The 18,739-nt window shown below is 45.8% G+C and overlaps 1 protein-coding gene across 2 annotated transcripts in view; it reads right to left on the bottom strand.

Moving 5' to 3' along the window:
• The window catches only part of RBL2 (RB transcriptional corepressor like 2), a 75,487-nt gene extending 58,798 nt beyond the window's left edge, over positions 1-16,689 (bottom strand). For both annotated transcript variants that reach the window (XM_018559653.1, XM_018559652.1), the window contains exons 1-4: positions 16,363-16,689; positions 7,379-7,509; positions 4,250-4,450; positions 1,588-1,652 (exon numbers count right to left, since the gene is read on the bottom strand). In XM_018559653.1, coding sequence (XP_018415155.1) covers positions 1,588-1,652; positions 4,250-4,450; positions 7,379-7,509; positions 16,363-16,521 — 556 coding nt within the window. In that variant the 5' untranslated portion in view covers positions 16,522-16,689. The remainder of the gene's footprint in view (positions 1-1,587; positions 1,653-4,249; positions 4,451-7,378; positions 7,510-16,362) is intronic.
• Between the last annotated feature and the right edge of the window lie 2,050 nt (positions 16,690-18,739).

The following is an 18,739-nucleotide window of genomic DNA, read 5'->3' on the forward strand; positions in this document are numbered from 1 at the left end:
GGGGTCTTGGAGTCCCCTGATGTCTCCATAAAGAGGGCCTGTCACATCTTACGTGCAAAAACGACGATTGCGCCCATTATGCCACACATGTTACATATCGTCGCAAACGTTGGAATGAGAGCAATAATTCTAGGGCCATCAATCACTGATAACACTAAACTGATGAGCGGTAAAAGCTTTTAAAGCGTCGCCTACGGTAAATTTTGGGTATGGTAGTTTTTTGCAATTTCGTGGGTGCGCGCAATTTTAAAGCTTGACATGTTTGGTGTCTATTTACCGGTCATGACCCTGTCTTTTATATTTTACCAAAAATATGGGTAATAATCATTGTTTCCTAACATAATGGGAAAAAAAAACAATTTTTCTTTCAAAATTTTCAATAATTTTTCCTTAATATAGTAAAAAATAAAAACCCCAGTGGTGATTAAATACCACCAAAAGAAAGCTCTATCTGTCCCCCAAAAATGGTATAAAATTCATTTCAGTACAGAATTGCATGATGGAATAAATGTCAGTCAAAGTACCGCAGCGCTGAATACTGGCCAGGAAGGGGGTCTAAACACCTGGTCTTGAAGTGGTTAAAACAGCTCCTTGATGTATAAATGTATATAAGCACACATAAATGACGTGCGAGGCCACTGCATAATTCCCTCCACTGACACCAATGATCCGGCATTATTCCTCCCAGTGAAACAACATTTCACCCACTGATATCATTGATTCAGCCACTATCCCTTCCATTGACTCCACTAATGGGGCATTATTCCACCCAATGACACCAACAGTGGGACACTATTTCTCAAACTGACACCACTTATGGAGAACTATTCCTCCCACTGACACTACTGATGGGCCATTCTTTCCACTGACACCAGTGATTTGATACATTCCTTCCACTGATACCAATATTGGGGTGCTATTTTTTCGACTAACACCAATAATGGGGCACAATTCCTTCCACTGATACGATGGGGCACTTTTCCTTCCAATGACTCTATTGATTTGGCCACTAATCCTTCCACTGACATCACTGATGGGGCACCATTGCTTGCACTGACACCAATGATGGACCACTATTTATTCCACTGACACCAATGATGGACCACTATTCCTTCCACTGACACCAATGATGGGCCATTATTCCTTCCACTGGCACTAATAATAGGGCAATATTTATTCCACTAACCCCAATAATGGGGTACTATTCCTCACACTGACACCACTGATGGGGCCACTATTCCTTCCACTGACACCATTGATAGGGCACTATTCCTCTCACTGATACAAATGATAGGGCACTATTCCTCTCACTGATACAAATGATAGGGTACTATTCCTCTCCTTGACACCGACATTGGGGCATGATTTCTCCGAGTGATGCCAACTGTTATTGTGTAACTGTAAAGTTACTCAGTCCAAAAAGGTGCAGAGTACTATGCAGACATATGTTTTCAAAAGATGAACTTTACATGAACCCCAAAGTCTTAAGGACAGTGAACTGACCCTTTGTTAAGAAACTTTGGAGACCCCTGATTTAGACTATGGCCTTGTTTTATGGAAGAAAATATATAAGATTATTCACTGTACCTTTGGCATTGATGAACAGAACCCAGCAAAAGTGAAACACTTCAGAGACGGTACAGGGATGGCGCCTAGGAAATAAAAGCAAAAATATATCAAGTAATGATAGTGGCAGCTGGAAGAAATGTAGGGGAGCCAAACCAATCATCAGATTCCATGGATGATGAAATGTTGGTAGGAAAAAGAAGATGCACAGAAGATCTCCACTGTCCATACACTATATGTCATTTAATGGAATGCTAACAGAATTCATTTTACATAAATGTTGCTTTCTAAATGATCATTTTCAGTGATATGCAACACTTATTCTTATCCGAAAATCATTTACTAAGTTCCATAATACGCAGGTGTCAACAATAGGGATGAGCTCAGGTTCGGACTGAACCAAATTCGAAATGGAGCACCTCTGAACCCAGAAGCTCTTTCCACTGCTGTCCAATCAGCTGTTGCCAGGGAAGTCCCCACCTGTATCTTCAAACATAAAATACTATTTAAAGGTTTTAAGTAGGAAATGAAAAAAAATAAAATAAGTTTGCATACCTGTCAAAAGGTTGTCTGTAACTCAAATTTTCAGCTCTGAGAATACTAAAAACCCCTCAGTATATAGATACATAAGTAGATACTCCTCAGCACTGATGCATGTTGGTAAACACAGAAAAATGCCACTACTCTTTAGTAAGGAAATCTTACAAAGTGGTCTTCCATACAGTATACACCGATCAGCTATAACATTATGACCACCAGCCTAAAAATGAGCAGGTCCCCCTTTTGCCACCAAAACAGCCCTGACCTGACCTGACGAGGCATGGACTCCACTAGACCTCTAAAGGTATGCTGTGGTATTTGGCATCAAGCTGTCAGTAGCAGATCCTTTAAGTCCTATAAGTTGCAAGGTGGGGCCTCAATGGATTGCACTTGTTTCACCAGCACATCCCAAAGATGCTCGATTGGATTGAGATCTGGATAACTTTGAGGCCAAGTCAACACCTCAAACTCATTGTTGTGTTCCTCAAACCAATCTTGAACTATTTTTGCAGTGTGGCAGGGTGCATTATCCTGCTGAAAGAAGCCACTGCCGTCAGCAACAATATTTATGTAGGTGATACATGTCAAAAGCCACATGAATGGCAGGACTCAAGTTTCCTAGCAGAACATTGCCTCACACTGCCTCCGCCGGCATGCCTTCCCAGCCTCACACTGCCTCCGCTGGCTTGCCTTCTTCCCATAGTGCATCTTGATGCTATCTCTTCCCCAGGTAAGCGACCCACATGCACCAGGTAAACCACACGGTGAAATGAAACTGGTTCGTGGTCCAGTTCTGATGCGCACGTGCCCATTGTAGGCACTTTTGGCAGTGGACACGGGTCAGTATGGGCATCCTTACAGGTCTGCAAATACGCAGTCCCATACTCAACAAACTGCAATGTACTCTGTGTTCAGACATCTTTCTATCGGAACCAGCATTAACTTTTTCAACAATTTGAGCTATAGTAGCTCTTCTATTTGATCGGACAACACGGGTCAGCCTTCGCTTCCCACGTGCATCAATGAGCCTTGGCCACCTATGACCCTGTCGCTGGTTTACCGGTTTTCTTACCTTGGACCACTTTTATCCTGACCACTGTAGACCGGTAATATCCCACAAGAGCTGCAGTTTTGGAGTTGCTCTGACCCAGTCATCTAGCTATCACAATTTGGCCCTTGTCAAAGTCACTCATATCCTTATGATTGCCCATTTGTTTTCTCCTTCCAACACATTAACTTCAGGGACAAAATGTTCACTTGCTGCCTAATATATCTCACCCACTTCCAGGTGTCATTGTAATGACAATCAAATGTTATTCACTTCACCTGTCAGTGATCATAATGTTTTGGCTGATAAGTGTATCTTTGGTACATCCAGCTCTCACATAAATTAACACAAGGGGGTCTTTTTTTTTTTAAACGATTCACCGGGCAAATAGCTCTGCGAATCGTTTATAAAAAGAACCTACTTGTGTTTCTTTATGTGGGAGCTGGATGTACCAGTTATTCACTGTGATGTAATACAAAGCCTTTGAGATAACGTTTTTCCCCCTCTCTTATAATTGTTTCTGAACCCAGAGGTAAAGTGAAAATGTTATTAAAAAGCAAGAAAAGTTCCTGTTTTATCTCTGTCTTTTTTTTTAATCACCAATTAGGTTTACCAGCACAAAATAATGGGCTTCTATTGCATCAATAAATGAAATAATTATTGCAATAAATCAGAATGCTCATTATATCTAATTCGGTGAATCTGTAACAATATTTCCAGACACAGAAAATTAGAACCTACCATATTTAGATCAATGACGACAAGATTTGCTTTCTAAAAGGCTTTTTTTTTTTATAGCAACATTACTCCCTGCCGCATTTGAGGAGGCAAGTATAAACCGTAAGTTACACTAAGCTCTCTTCACTGCCCACTGCTTCTTCTACTATAACTATTGTTCTTTGAACTGATAGAGCCATATATTTCAAATCAAATATTGCAGAACAGAGAATGGTGACCAGAAATGTTCTAACTGAAGCCTAACTGTAGGGGAGAACGGAGAATGAAAGGGAGGTAAGTTTAAATGTGAGATTACATGTACCTTCCGTCATATAGTAGTAACCAACTTTGTTAGTTCTTCCTTCGCATAAAACTTACCGTTGTTTCCGCCCCCTGTGCTGACGTGGCTGCTCCTCCTGGCTGCTCTTGAAGATCTTGTGGAATATAGGGTCATACTTTTTGAAAAGCACAGCAGTGACAGTAAAATTGCGCTCAAGCTTTTTGGTCCTCTCACGAAAATCTGAAGGCAGATTGGCCATGTCTTCCCATTTCTTCATTTTATTGAAAAACTCGATCAAGCTTTGAAGAGAAAAACAAGAACACTGTTAGAGTTATTAAACCGGGTTCGCATCAGATGAAAAAGATCCCCCAAAATCTCAGCTGGAGAAAATGTTTTTTTTCAATACCTTAAAGGGTTAGTTCACCTTTAGACACATTTAAAAAAAAATCTCCCCTTCCCTGGCAGTTTTTAAGGCGGACCCGATTGGATGCCCAATGCAAATCAGCTGTGTGTAAAGGGATGAGTGTCCATTTACTTCAGGTTACCCCTGATTCCGGCCAGGTCCGTAAAAACAATCAGAACAGTGTTCCATTTCGCCGGACCGGATCGTGCCGGATCGAGGGTAATCAGATGTAAATGGGCACGTGTCCATTTACATCCAATTCCCCATAGACTGGCATGGGGTCCAGCAAATGCAGTTTGTTCCTCCATCGCAAGATAGAGGAAAAAAACTGTATGGACATGGATGTCCCAGAGGTGATATCTGCTCCGTACTGCTGTGATCAGGAGAGGATCCATGCACGGATCCCCTCCACATCAGCCCGTGTGAAGGGGCCTAATAGATTATATCAGGGCTGGGCAGACCCAAGTAGCCAGGTAGCCAATGCTTCTTAAAAATTACAGCTGACACCTAATTTTGAAGTTTTCTTTAGCTATTGAGCTGGCACCTATAAAAAAAAAAACTCTGCTGGCTCCTGAATTGGACACACTGGCTCCTGAATTCCATATTAATGTGTACCTGAACCCACTGATGATCTATATTAACATACCACTAGGCCAGAACTTTTTTTTTTAAATGCTCGTTTTGGGGCAAATTGTAGGTGCAAAAATAAAGAAGATACACTCATCTGATCCTCGGTCCTGCGGCAGTGACTGTTAACCTCTCCCCCTCCCCCTCTCTGCTCTGGCTGTGGTATGTCCCACAGCATCCTCACATCTAATGGACTGCATTAGATGTGATGATATCACAGGTCCTTAGCCCGGGGGAGCAGTCTAGCAGCCAAGCGGCACCCAGGATCAGGTGACTATATCTTACATATTTTTTCCCTAGACCAAAATGAGCACTTAACCCTCGCAGTGTGGGATTAACCCCACTGCAAGAGTTAATTGAAAAGAATTCGGCTGTTTCTCTTTAAAACTGACCTGCACAAACGTGTCACTGTAATGCTATCTGCATAATAAAAGGTAATATCTCTCTAATTCTGGTGACAGCATCGCTCACAGAGGAAGTCAAATTGTTCACTTAAAATGTAGCAGTACTGGTAAGCCTAATATCAGTATTCGCCCCCGTCTACATTACAAAGCCAGTATAAAACAGCACTAAATATGAAGGCGGTTATGTAGAAAAAGTGTACACCTTAGCTTATATGCTGCTCATCGCAAAACAAGCAAGTTTGCAAATATAACCTGTTTGCCATTTCCCTTTCTACTCCTGGAAGTTTGTATGGCCAAAGGGCCCTGGTGCAAGATTTTAGACGTCCAAGACTGGGGGGCACGGGAGCGGATCACACTGGCCCCCGCCCCCATGCCACCCCGGTACACTTGATACCCATGTAAGAGGCCCCCCAGACTCCTCACATGGGTACCGGCCTTACCCCCCTGATGGCGGTGTTCTATCAAAGGTTGTGACTACGTTAGAATGTGTGACCGGTGACGTGGTCACACGTTTTAACGTAATCCCGCCCAGTTTTTCGGCGGTGGAATGTGTGACCGCCAATAGGTGAAGCATTCCAGCGCTTCCCAGCTGTTCCAGGGCAGATTGGCATCGCAAATCGCATGTGCAGGAGAACCGATCTGCCCTAAAACAGCTGATTGGTCCTGACATGTCACTTCTCTCAGACTGTGAGTGCGGTGGAATGTGAGATCGCAGTCGGAGAGAAGTGACATTTCAGGACCGATCTGTTCTCCTGCACATGCGATTTGTGATGCCGATCTGCCCTGGAACAGCGGAGAAAGCGTTGGAAATGATTCCGCTGCCGAAAAACTGGGCGAGATTACGTTAAAATGTGTGACCACGTCACTGGTCACACATTCTAACGTAGTCTCAAACTTTGATAGATCACATGCCTACCTGTAATCATTTAATCAGAGAAATAGATTATAATAGGGAACATTACTGTGTAATAATCACCATTATAATGCACTTGTCTGATTACATGAAATAGCAGTACACAACTACTATACCTTTAATGCATTCTCTGCATTAGGGTAAAAACGGCTCAGAGCCTTTTTCTCCCCCAGTCCTCACCAGTCTCCCCCAGACTTTCCTGTCAGCTACGCTCGTCCCCACCACCGGTCCCGAAGCGATCCTCCCTTCCCCGCACTTCCTGGTTGCGAGGGGAGAATACTGATGGCAAAGGAGCCATAGGTTCCTTCTGCTATCAATTAAACTGTTGGGCAGAGAGGAGGGGTGTGGCCTGCCACAGGGCTGTGTGTGTCAATGGACGCACACAGCCACTGCTGGTACGGGTGCCTCCACTGGCGGAACTACCAGGGTCGCAGCGGTCGCAATTGCGACCGGGCCCTGGCGTTCCGCCACTTGGGGGGGGGCCCGGCAAGGAAGAGGAGGGCCCCCCCGCGATCGTGCCGCTCCTTCTTTGTCGCACAGCCACCCGCAGCATGTACGGGCGGCTGTGCGAAAGGGCTGGAGACGCTGTCACTGATCCCGGAATGAAAATGCCCCGATACTAAACGCAGATACCGGTGTTCTGTCGAGAACGCTGACCTAGTCGAATTTGCCGACTTCAGCATCTGCGCTTACACACAGACCAATATTATCGCAAAGTCAAAAACGCTAAGCCCATAGTAACTCCCACAACTTTCGTGAAATCCTCCATATCCCAGGGATTTGTAGAAGGAGAATGATGCAAAAATATAAAAAGAGTCAAAATGTTTTTTTCCTTCTTTTTCCACCCATTTCATGGACCTGTATTGTCTTAATTGCTTACCTTAGTTCTGAAGAGGTCAGGATCCTGGTGAGTGAAACATAATTTCCTTCCACTGTCCCTTTGCCCACTGTTGGCATGGTTTGCCTGCAGGCTACATAGAGTGCACAAGCAAGCCAGTGCAAGGCATTTCCCTGTAAGAGAACAAACATTTATCAGATACCCACATTCATATACAGTAAACTCCCTGTTATCCGGTATCCACGGGGATTGGTAGATTTCGGATAAATGTGGTTTCTGGTTGCTCAAGAGTTACTATTAAAAATAGGTCTAACTGATGCCATACCCAATACTATACCATATCATAACATAAACTCTGTATTGACTTCATATTAATATTGAAATGCGGTAATGAAAAGCACATTAAGACAAATAGACACACCTAAAACAAACTAAGACAAACATGCACACGATCGTTACCACAATAATACATGCCGCAGATCAGCAGAACAGTGCGTACACAGGCAATTTTTTTTCTGGTTAGATGAGAGTTCTGGTTAGTTGAATATCAGATAACAGAGAGTTTACTGTACTTAGTCTTTTCACACTCCTACACCTCTCTTTTCAGCTGCCGGGACCAGGGAAAGAAAACACTGTGTAAGCTCCAAACCGCCTTTTGGGAGCTTATACAGGGCTATGGACTCCTTAGCTGGACCCATGTGACAGAATTAGTCCAATCACAAGGCAGATGAGAGAGAAAGATTGCGTCACATGCTTATCTATACCACTAGGTGCCACATATTTCAGTTTGTTTCCTGCCAGAGGTGGGGGGGAGGGGGGGGCTGAGTAACGGTGAGTATATGTGCCTTTTAGGGGGAACGAAGTGATGCCATTCAGCACTAGGTGTGGGTTGCTTTAAGAAGGGTTCCCCAAATACTGGTGTCTCCTCCACATCTCCCAGCCTAGGGAAGCTCATTATGGAGCACAAAAAAGCAATTTTAAACACAAATATTAAATGTAAGGTCCACCTTTTAAAAAATAATAAACGCACACACATTCGTGAAAGAAAAAATGTGAATTCATTATTTTTTTGGCAGTGTATCCGTCACTGCATTCCATTGAGAGATACAAGTCCCTCTGCCTCAGTGGCATCATTGTGGCAGGGCCATTCCCCGTCCCTTTGTGACGTGTAGCTGCAGGACAGGGAATGCCCCGGCCGCAATGGACTGAGCCAGGAGGGGGGGTATCAGTGGTAGTTTTGTGGAAACTTCGGCAAACCAACCCCTGCACATCACTACTACTGACCCACTTGACCTGGAAGCTTATTCCAGGACTCAGAGAGCCAAGCAAACAGCATTTTCAGCAAAGCCAGCCTGCATCTCTCACACTGAGAGCCCGTTCACACTAGTGCATTGTGGCAGCTCCGGTATTGTGCGTTTTATCACACACTGCAGGAGCTATCACTGTTCAAATGTTTTTTTCAGGTCCCTGCACATCAGTGTGGTGTGCTGTGCTGCCTTGCAGCGACCTGTGGTGGCATGCAGTGCGCTGCAATAAAATGCAGCATGCTTTCATTTCAGCACCCATGTTGTACTGTGAATGGGACGCATAGAAAACAATTGTGTCCGATGTGTCCATGTAGTGATCCAGTGCAGTACAATGCAGCACAATGGTGTAGGGGTTAGCACTTCTGCCTTGTACACTGGGGGGTACCCAGTTCATATCCCAGTCAGGACTCCATCTGCAAGGGGTCTGCATGTTCTCGCCCAAACACCTAAGATATGTTGGTAGGTTGATTGGCTCCTATATCATTTGGCCATGTGAAATAGGGACCTAAAAGGTGCCCATACACTGCTCGATTCTCGTACGAGAATTGCTGGAAATCCCGCGATCGTACGAGAATCGAGCAGTGTGAACGAAGACGCGCGACCGTTTCTACTGTACGGTCGCATGTCTTTTGTCTAAGGAGCACGCTAGAAAACCAGCCGAAAATCGTACGATTTTCGGCTGGTTTGAACGGTGCTCGGGAGACAAATGCTGAATGGGCCAGTGTGCGCACGCGCACACTGCCCGTTCAGCATTGCGGTCATCGGAAGCCCGCCCCTCAGGGGGGCGGGATTGCGGTGATTGAGAGTACGATCTGCCTGTCCAAGATGGGCAGATCGTACGTTTTTTTAATTACTTTACAACCATGGTTGTAAAGTAATGGTTGTACAGTGTATGGCCACGTTTAGAGTGTAACCTTCTTGAGGGTAGGGACTAAATGTGAATGTGCACTATTAAGAACTAGTTCACACCAGATGCAGTCCGTTCAGTTTGGCAGCTGCATCACAATGCTTTTCCAATGGGATTTCTTTCCTTCCCGGGAACGGCCCCATACGACCATGCACGCCACACGGATCTGTATGGGTCGACTCTAAGCAGTGTGAATGAGGCCTAAAGTGCTGTGTAAATTGCCGGCACTATATAAACACCTGCAATAAATAACGTAGATCAGAGCAGTACGTGTGAACGGGCCTGGAATGTTTCCTTCAACAAGCTGTACACAGTCTTCCCATAGCAACAATTTCAGAGTTTTGTACATGAGGGAAATGCCAACAAAAGGTTAAATCTTTTGGAAACAAGAGATTAAAATCCCCCGTGTAACCCCAGCCGAGCAAAGTCTTCTAGTCAATCCCAGATTATCCAGTCCATTGAATGTAAAATGACAAGACAGCCAATTACAGGAATGACCCCCAGCCAGGGGCCGGTGACAGGACAAGTCCCAGCACTCAGAGGCCACATGGTTGTTGTGCCTCTCCAAGGAGATTGCATCAAGCCGCTCATGTCTCCAACCCAAACAGAGGCGAAGCATCAAACGCTGAAGCTGTCTGTTCATTACCAAGCCCCCAGCTGGGATATAGAAGCTACAACACACCTCACCACGGTAACAGCATCCCCAGCCATGAATAGTACACACTGTACCAGTCTCATATGGTGGACATGGAGGACCTATTTACTGATCACACACCTCTCCATGATTCAGGACCCATTTACAATGTTCTGTTTCAACGTAACCCTTCCAATGTACTAAGATGCATGTGACCTGGCTCCCCATAATAACGACGGGGTCTGTTCCCATCTCAGCGCATTTTCAAAATAAATGTCTGTTTTTTTTCTGCGTTTATTGCATTGTGAGGCCCATAGAAGGCAATGGCAATGCATCAAATTGCATGTAATGTAACAAAAACAAAAATAAAGCACAAATGCATAGCACTGTACGAGTCCTTGAAAACACAAACGTTGACTGCTTTTGAACTTGATACACTTTTGACTTGATATGATATAAAAAACATTCTGAAGCACTGTATAATGCCGGGGTGGGCAACTCCGGCCCTTCAGATGTTGTGGAACTACAAGTCCCATAAGGCATTGCAAGACTGACAGTTACAGGTTTTTTATTTTTATTACACACGTTATAATCTACATTTAAGGCTTGAAAATGACTTAAAATATATTTGACAGATGAGGGACCAGAGGTGATGCAATCAGCATTGCTTCTGGTTCCTTGGAGCAGGGAGGAGATCGGCAAATGGATATTCATCGTTCTCATTTCCGGCTTCCCGCTGACACCTGACATGCCGGGCCTGCAGGAGGGACAGCAGAACCCAGGAAGCAAGGTGGCGGTATCAGGATTCCAGTGTAAAGCCACAATCCCTTCCAATGTAAAGGAGTTGGCTTTGCACATGTAAACAGAGTCCCTGGCGGCTGTTTAAACGTTCCTGTTGCCAGCGACGTATGTCATGCGTCAGCGAAAGGGTTAAGTAAGTATCTACACAAAAACTAAACATATCGCCGATTACCAATCCTTACATGCAGTGGCTGTATTAGTTTTCTTTTTTTAGGCTTTTTCTCCTTTCTTTTCACCTGGTGAGCAAGCCAATTACACACTTCCTGTCTTTAGGTGACAATGCTCACAGTACTGTATCTGTGGAGGAGCAGTGTTGTCACTCTAGGGCAGGAAGTGTGTTAGGACCACAGAACACCCAGTTCAAGATATCACCAGCACACAGGCAGGGATTTATCAAAACTGGACTAGACAAAATCTGGAGCAGCTGTGCATGGCAACCAATCAGCTTCTATCTTTCACTTTCAAAGCTTAACTGAACAAACTGAGGGGGGAAGCTGATTGGTTACTATGGGCAACAGCTGCAGATTCTGTCTGCTCCAGTTTTAATACATATTATACATATTGCAGGGATCTGCGGTTTTATCTATTTATTTCAGGTATTTATAAAGCTCTGACAATTTACGCAGCACTTGACATAGTTGCACATTCACTTCAGTCCCTGGCCTCAAGGAGCTTACAATCTAAGGTAACTATCTCACATACATACATACATAGAGGGCCAACATAGAGAGGAGCCAATTAACCTTCCAGCATGTCTTTGGAGTGCGAAAGGAAATCCATGCAAGCACAGGGAGAACATGCAAACTCCTTGCAGATAGTGACCTGGCCGGGATTCAAACCGGGGACCCCGAGTGCCGCTAGGTAGAAGTGCTAAACACTACACTGCCATGTTTTGTTTTCATTATTTTGCCCACACATCCACCTTATAATGAGGACCTACAAATCAAGTGACGTCTTCACCTATAAATAGTAACATTTTATAACCTTCTAACTAAATTGCTACTAATATTGAACTGACCACATACTGATAGAAAAATGTTCTGCGCCCACCCTCATGTAATCCTAATGTCCAATCACAGACTCAATCACGACAACCAACCTTTCACACAAACCCCCACCAAAGAAGAACTCGCCTGGACTTTACATCAGGCCCAGTCAGTTCTTGTATTAGTATTTCAACAAAGAGGATTGTTCAAAGACTGAACACCAACATTCAGGGTCCATTCACACCAAAACCGGACAGCGGAGGTTGACATCCGATGCATTTTGTACATATTTTTTGCAAATCTTTATTTTAAATAACATGTTCTGAGCGGACACATTTATCTTTTTTTACTTGTGTTGCATTGCATTCACGTGCATTCTCCACGCGTTGCGCTGAAAAAAGTAGTGTATGCACTACTCCTTTTTTTTTTAGCGCAACAAAATGCGGCGGTGTGAACTGGTCCTATTCACACTTATACATTTTTTGGCTCCCTTCCATTGACATTGCATCTGCTATGAATGGGGCCTAAGTAGAGCTGCAGCTAACGATTATTTTCAAAATCGATTAGTTAGCCGATTATTGAGTTCGATTAATCGGTTAATCGGATGCAAAATAAAATAAGAAGTGGGGAGGAGGTGTGGCGCGCAGCGTATGTGGACTTGTGAAAAGGGCCAACCAATCAAAAGCCGATTAATCGATGATTGAAAAAGTTGACAATTTTTTCAATAATCGATTATAATCGATTATGTCGATTAGTTGTTGCAGCCCTAGGCCTAAGTCCAGATGTCTGAAATCTATGATCTTTGAAGAATAGGATTCTTTCACTGACATGGTTTATATATGACTCCGGGGTAGCCAAACTCCGGCCCTCCAGCTGTGGTGAAACTACAAATCCCATGATGCATCTCTCTCCGGGAGTCATGTCTGTGAGAATCTTGCAATGCCTTATGGGATTTGTAGTTCCACCACAGCTGGAGGGCCAGAGTTTGGCTACCCTATGTCCTCTGTGAAACATTTCCTTTGACACAACAGGAAGTGAGACGAAATCCCCTCCAATAGACATTTATCACTGGACCCAGTGTCCCCATCGGACGATTTTTCCTCACCCCCTGACAAAGGTTCTAATTGTTCCTTACTAAAAAAAAAAAGAAAAGAATATTGGCTTTAGACAGGGGCGTCCCGACACCTGGTGACACTCCCCCCCGTGTCGTCATTGTGCTGCTGTATGCGCGACCGTCTGATTGACACCTGCCGGCGGCCATCTTGGTGATGGATGCCGGCAGAGAGAGGAGGGGACATTCACCCGGCTGGATGACGTATGTTGTCGGGTCCCCTCCTCTCTCCTGACACTGTCAGGCTCTCGGTCCATGACCGAGTGCCGGACCTTTTAGAGGGGGTAACACCAAAATGACTGTCAGTCATTTTGGTGTCACCCCTGCAATGGTGACACCCGGGTGCAGGACGCACCCCCCTTGTGACGCCACTGATTTAGATACATTTTAAAGTGGAACTGAAGTCAAAAGGGAGGGTTATAACATCCGTCATCTTTTTTTTTGGGGGGGGGGGTCATCTGTGTCCCATTGGGATGATTTTCCTACATTTTCTGTCCGACAACTACAACAGGAAGTGAGATAAAATCCCTCCAGAGAAAGAGAAATGCCTAATTTGTACCGCTCTAATGATCCAATAAAGTGACAGATGACACAAGTCATGGCATCCTTTGCTTGGACAGAAGACAGCAGTAGATGAAGAGCAGTGCCAGCTCTGGTGACATGTTGTTCTCTATATCCTCACATTTAGCACAGTCTAAGCCCTCGTTCACACCTGACCGTTTTGTAGCGCTCGACGAACGCTCTACAAAACGGTCAAAAAAATAAATAGCATTGTAGTCAATGCCCTCGTTCCCACCTAGGCGTATTTCTGCCCGTCCCTAACGCCCTACAAAACGGCCCACGCCTGAAAAGGTCCCGGGACTACTTTGGGCCGTTTTGTAGGGCGTTTTCCGTTGGGATACAGCCAAGTAGCCTTTGGGGTCGCGCGACTTTTTTACCGCGAATCGCGGTAAAAAAACGCGCGACAGACGCGCTTTTGCAATACGCCTAGGTGTGAACCCAGGCTAAGGCTCAGCACACACATTACAATCTGAGCGTACAATCTCTGTACCATCAACATTTACCAAAACTATGTAATATGAGGGCCTACCGCAACTATCCAATCAATCATCCCATGCACTACATATTTGTTAATAGATCTAACAGAGATTGTACAGTCAGATTGTAACGTGTGTGGGGAGCTTAAGAAAGAAGCTTTGAGAGCATGGAGACCTGGAACCAGCCCGAGTGTTGTCCTGCGAAAGCTCACCACATATGTTACAATCTGATTGTAGAATCTCCTTTAGATCTACCAACAATTATGTAACAAAGGGGAAGGCAACCTCAGCACTGTAGCTGTTGTGGAACCCCAAGTCCCATGAGGCATTGCAAGTCTCTGGCAGCCATAGGCATGACTCCCAGAGACAGAAGCATGATGGGATTTGTGGTTTCAGCACAGCTGGAGTGCCGAGTTTGGATATAGATTGGTTGGGTAGGTCCTCATATTACATGGTAGATTTAAAGTTGATTGTACGGTCAGATTGTAACATGTACAGCGACATTAAGAGGGGACATTCACCCGGCTGGATGACGTATGTTGTCGGGTCCCCTCCTCTCTCCTGACACTGTCAGGCTCTCGGTCCATGACCGAGTGCCGGACCTTTTAGAGGGGGAAACACCAAAATGACTGTCAGTCATTTTGGTGTCACCCCTGCAATGGTGACACCCGGGTGCAGGACGCACCCCCCTTGTGACGCCACTGATTTAGATACATTTTAAAGTGGAACTGAAGTCAAAAGGGAGGGTTATAACATCCGTCATCTTTTTTTTTGGGGGGGGGGGTCATCTGTGCCCCATTGGGATGATTTTCCTACATTTTCTGTCCGACAACTACAACAGGAAGTGAGATAAAATCCCTCCAGAGAAAGAGAAATGCCTAATTTGTACCGCTCTAATGATCCAATAAAGTGACAGATGACACAAGTCATGGCATCCTTTGCTTGGACAGAAGACAGCAGTAGATGAAGAGCAGTGCCAGCTCTGGTGACATGTTGTTCTCTATATCCTCACATTTAGCACAGTCTAAGCCCTCGTTCACACCTGACCGTTTTGTAGCGCTCGACGAACGCTCTACAAAACGGTCAAAAAAATAAATAGCATTGTAGTCAATGCCCTCGTTCCCACCTAGGCGTATTTCTGCCCGTCCCTAACGCCCTACAAAACGGCCCACGCCTGAAAAGGTCCCGGGACTACTTTGGGCCGTTTTGTAGGGCGTTTTCCGTTGGGATACAGCCAAGTAGCCTTTGGGGTCGCGCGACTTTTTTACCGCGAATCGCGGTAAAAAAACGCGCGACAGACGCGCTTTTGCAATACGCCTAGGTGTGAACCCAGGCTAAGGCTCAGCACACACATTACAATCTGAGCGTACAATCTCTGTACCATCAACATTTACCAAAACTATGTAATATGAGGGCCTACCGCAACTATCCAATCAATCATCCCATGCACTACATATTTGTTAATAGATCTAACAGAGATTGTACAGTCAGATTGTAACGTGTGTGGGGAGCTTAAGAAAGAAGCTTTGAGAGCATGGAGACCTGGAACCAGCCCGAGTGTTGTCCTGCGAAAGCTCACCACATATGTTACAATCTGATTGTAGAATCTCCTTTAGATCTACCAACAATTATGTAACAAAGGGGAAGGCAACCTCAGCACTGTAGCTGTTGTGGAACCCCAAGTCCCATGAGGCATTGCAAGTCTCTGGCAGCCATAGGCATGACTCCCAGAGACAGAAGCATGATGGGATTTGTGGTTTCAGCACAGCTGGAGTGCCGAGTTTGGATATAGATTGGTTGGGTAGGTCCTCATATTACATGGTAGATTTAAAGTTGATTGTACGGTCAGATTGTAACATGTACAGCGACATTAGTGCACAGTGACTAGACATAGCAATTGTTCCCAAATATACATTGTGACCACAATGGTGTATATGTTGTAGTGAGGACAGGCGGGCAGCGAGGAGCGGGATGTGTATGGACGGATAGCGGATCATGCAAAGGATTAACGAATCGTATTGTTTTGGTGCAGAGATCGCTAAATAAGCATGCATGTAGAAGCTGGTAAATGTTTTCTCCGTGTGCCAATCTTTGGTCTCCCCCAGCTGGGTGAATGAAGCGCTGCCTCTGTCACATACAGGGGACACCTCTGATCATGTCCCGTACACACATTTCCAGCTCCTGCTGTCACCTGTCACCCGGTAAGTGGCATCACTCCACCTTTCATGCCCAGCCCCCCTCACCTCCAGAGTGTAGTTCTGGCTCATCTTCCCGTAGCTCTCCCAGGCCTCCACACGGGCCCTCTCATCCATATTAAGGCTGCTGCATAGCTCTTCATATCGCTGACGGAGCTGCTCCTCTCCGGGCTGGGTGTCCCCATCTTCGTCCTCTTCTTTGATCATCTTCAGGCCTTTCCTCTATTGCGGTTCAGTTTACACAACACACGGCTCTGAAACTGACACTGCGTAGCCATTTAAATGGCCTGCGACTGACAGCGGCACACGGTCATTCACAGCGGGAGATACGTCAAAATTGTAGACAGGGAGTATAGGCTGCCGATAAAGCTACGCAAAGTACGTATTCTCTCCTTGCGAGGGGACGGGGACATGGGGCGGAGCTACTTCGGCAAATGACGCTGTGTGATTGGTCAGTTCTATTAAAGCTCGCTTACTTATTGGTCAGCTTGGCTCACGCGCCCCTTGTTTGGATGGGTGTATTTCAGAGTGCGTGAGGACTAGTTGTCATAAACATACGTGTGTTTGAGCGATGCTGCTCAGGTGACGGGCCGCGGCCCTATGTCCGCCACCGAGGGACGAGAACTCCTGCTGCCAACCAGGGAGCAGCTCAGAGCCACAGCATGCCGAACCCTTACACCAGTTCTGGTCTATATACTTGGTATGTGCGGCCAGGGCAGCCCTCAGAACTTTAGGGTCCCCAAGGCACTGCCACCACGCTGAGCCAGTCACAATCAGTCTCTGTACAGAGGAGCTTACACTATGTCCCCCCACAATCACACACTATGATTATACATGTATATAGCTCTGACATATACCGCAACGCTGTACAGAGAACACTGAGCCAATCACGGCAGTCAAGCTTGGACCGGTGGAAGTAAAAAAATAAAAAAAGTGTGGCCAATAGAGTAAAATGTAAAATTATACAGCAATCACTGCAGAATGGCACCGGCTACAGAGGACTACAAATCCCAGCAATAATACATTACACAGCACAATGCAGAATACCACCAGTTATAGAGGTATACAGGAAATCCCAGCAATATAATATACATACAGTGTATAATGTATTGCTGGGATTTGTGATCCTCTATAGCTGATGGTACATATACAGTGCGATATGCCATTATCTATAGAGGAATGCAACAAACCCCAGCAATACATTTATACAGCATGTCAGGGCAGCGGCGGGAGAGAGCTCAGAGCTGGGGGAGGAGGTGCGTGGCGTGAAGCGTGCGGTGCGTGGCGTGAAGCGTGCGGTGCGTGGCGTGAAGCGTGCGGTGCCTGTGGAGCCGCAAATGGGCAATTAATCGAAAGCCGACTAATCGATGATGGAAAATGCTGACAACATTTTCCATCATCGATTTTAATCGACTCAGTCGATTAGTTGTTGCAGCCCCGGTCCCATCAGTCTCTGTACATAGGAGCTTACATTCTAATGCCCCTCCCCCACATTCACATCAGTCTCTGTACAGAGGAGCTTACACTCTAATGCCCCCCCACATCAGTCTCTGTACAGAGCAGCTTACACTCTAATCTCCCCCCCACATCAGTCTCTGTACAGAGGTGCTTACACTCTAATGCCCCAACAGAGGACACTGAGCCAGTCACATCAGTCTCTGTACAGAGGAGCTTACACTCTAATGCCCCCCCAGTTACATCAGTCTCTGTGCAGAGGAGCTTACACTCTAATGCGCCCCCCCCCATCAGTCTCTGTACAGAGGAGCTTACACTCTGTCCCCGCCCCCCACCCCTCCACAGTCACATCAGTCTCTATGCAGAGGAGCTTACACTCTAATGTCCCCCCTCCCCCACAGTCACATCAGTCTAATCAGTCACAATTTCAGTCCAGGAGAGGAGCATGTATACAGGGGTGTCCCAGTGCTGGGTGACACCCGGAGCAGAGACACCCCACTGTGACTTCATTGCACATGCATGTGACGTTGCCACGCGCGTGCGAAATGACGCCATCGCGCATGCATGGCCGGCTTATTGACTCCTGCCAGCAGCCATCTTGGTGATGGACGCCAGCAGAGAGAGGAGGGGACGTTCACCCGGCTGGATAAGGTATGCCGCTGGATCCCCTCCTCTCTCCTGACACTGTCGGGCTCTCGGTCCGTGACCGAGTGCCCGACTTTTCATAGGGGGTGACACCAAAATGACTGTCAGTCATTTTGTTGTCACCCCCTCCCCCCTTGTGACGCTACTGCCTGTATATCTGTTAGACTGACGGTAAGGCCGGAGTGCAGCTTTAATGTATATTGTATAAAACCGCATTCATTGGGGTTTGATTTGTAGATCTGATTAGAGTTCAGCTTTAATATGGCAGGTCTCTGACATTCACAGAGGAGGAGACATCATACAGCCAAACTGAAGCCAATCCAAG

The sequence above is a fragment of the Nanorana parkeri genome, unplaced genomic scaffold (genome assembly GCF_000935625.1).
Source record: "Nanorana parkeri isolate BGI_ZX_2015 unplaced genomic scaffold, ASM93562v1 scaffold409, whole genome shotgun sequence".
NCBI lineage: Eukaryota > Metazoa > Chordata > Amphibia > Anura > Dicroglossidae > Nanorana > Nanorana parkeri.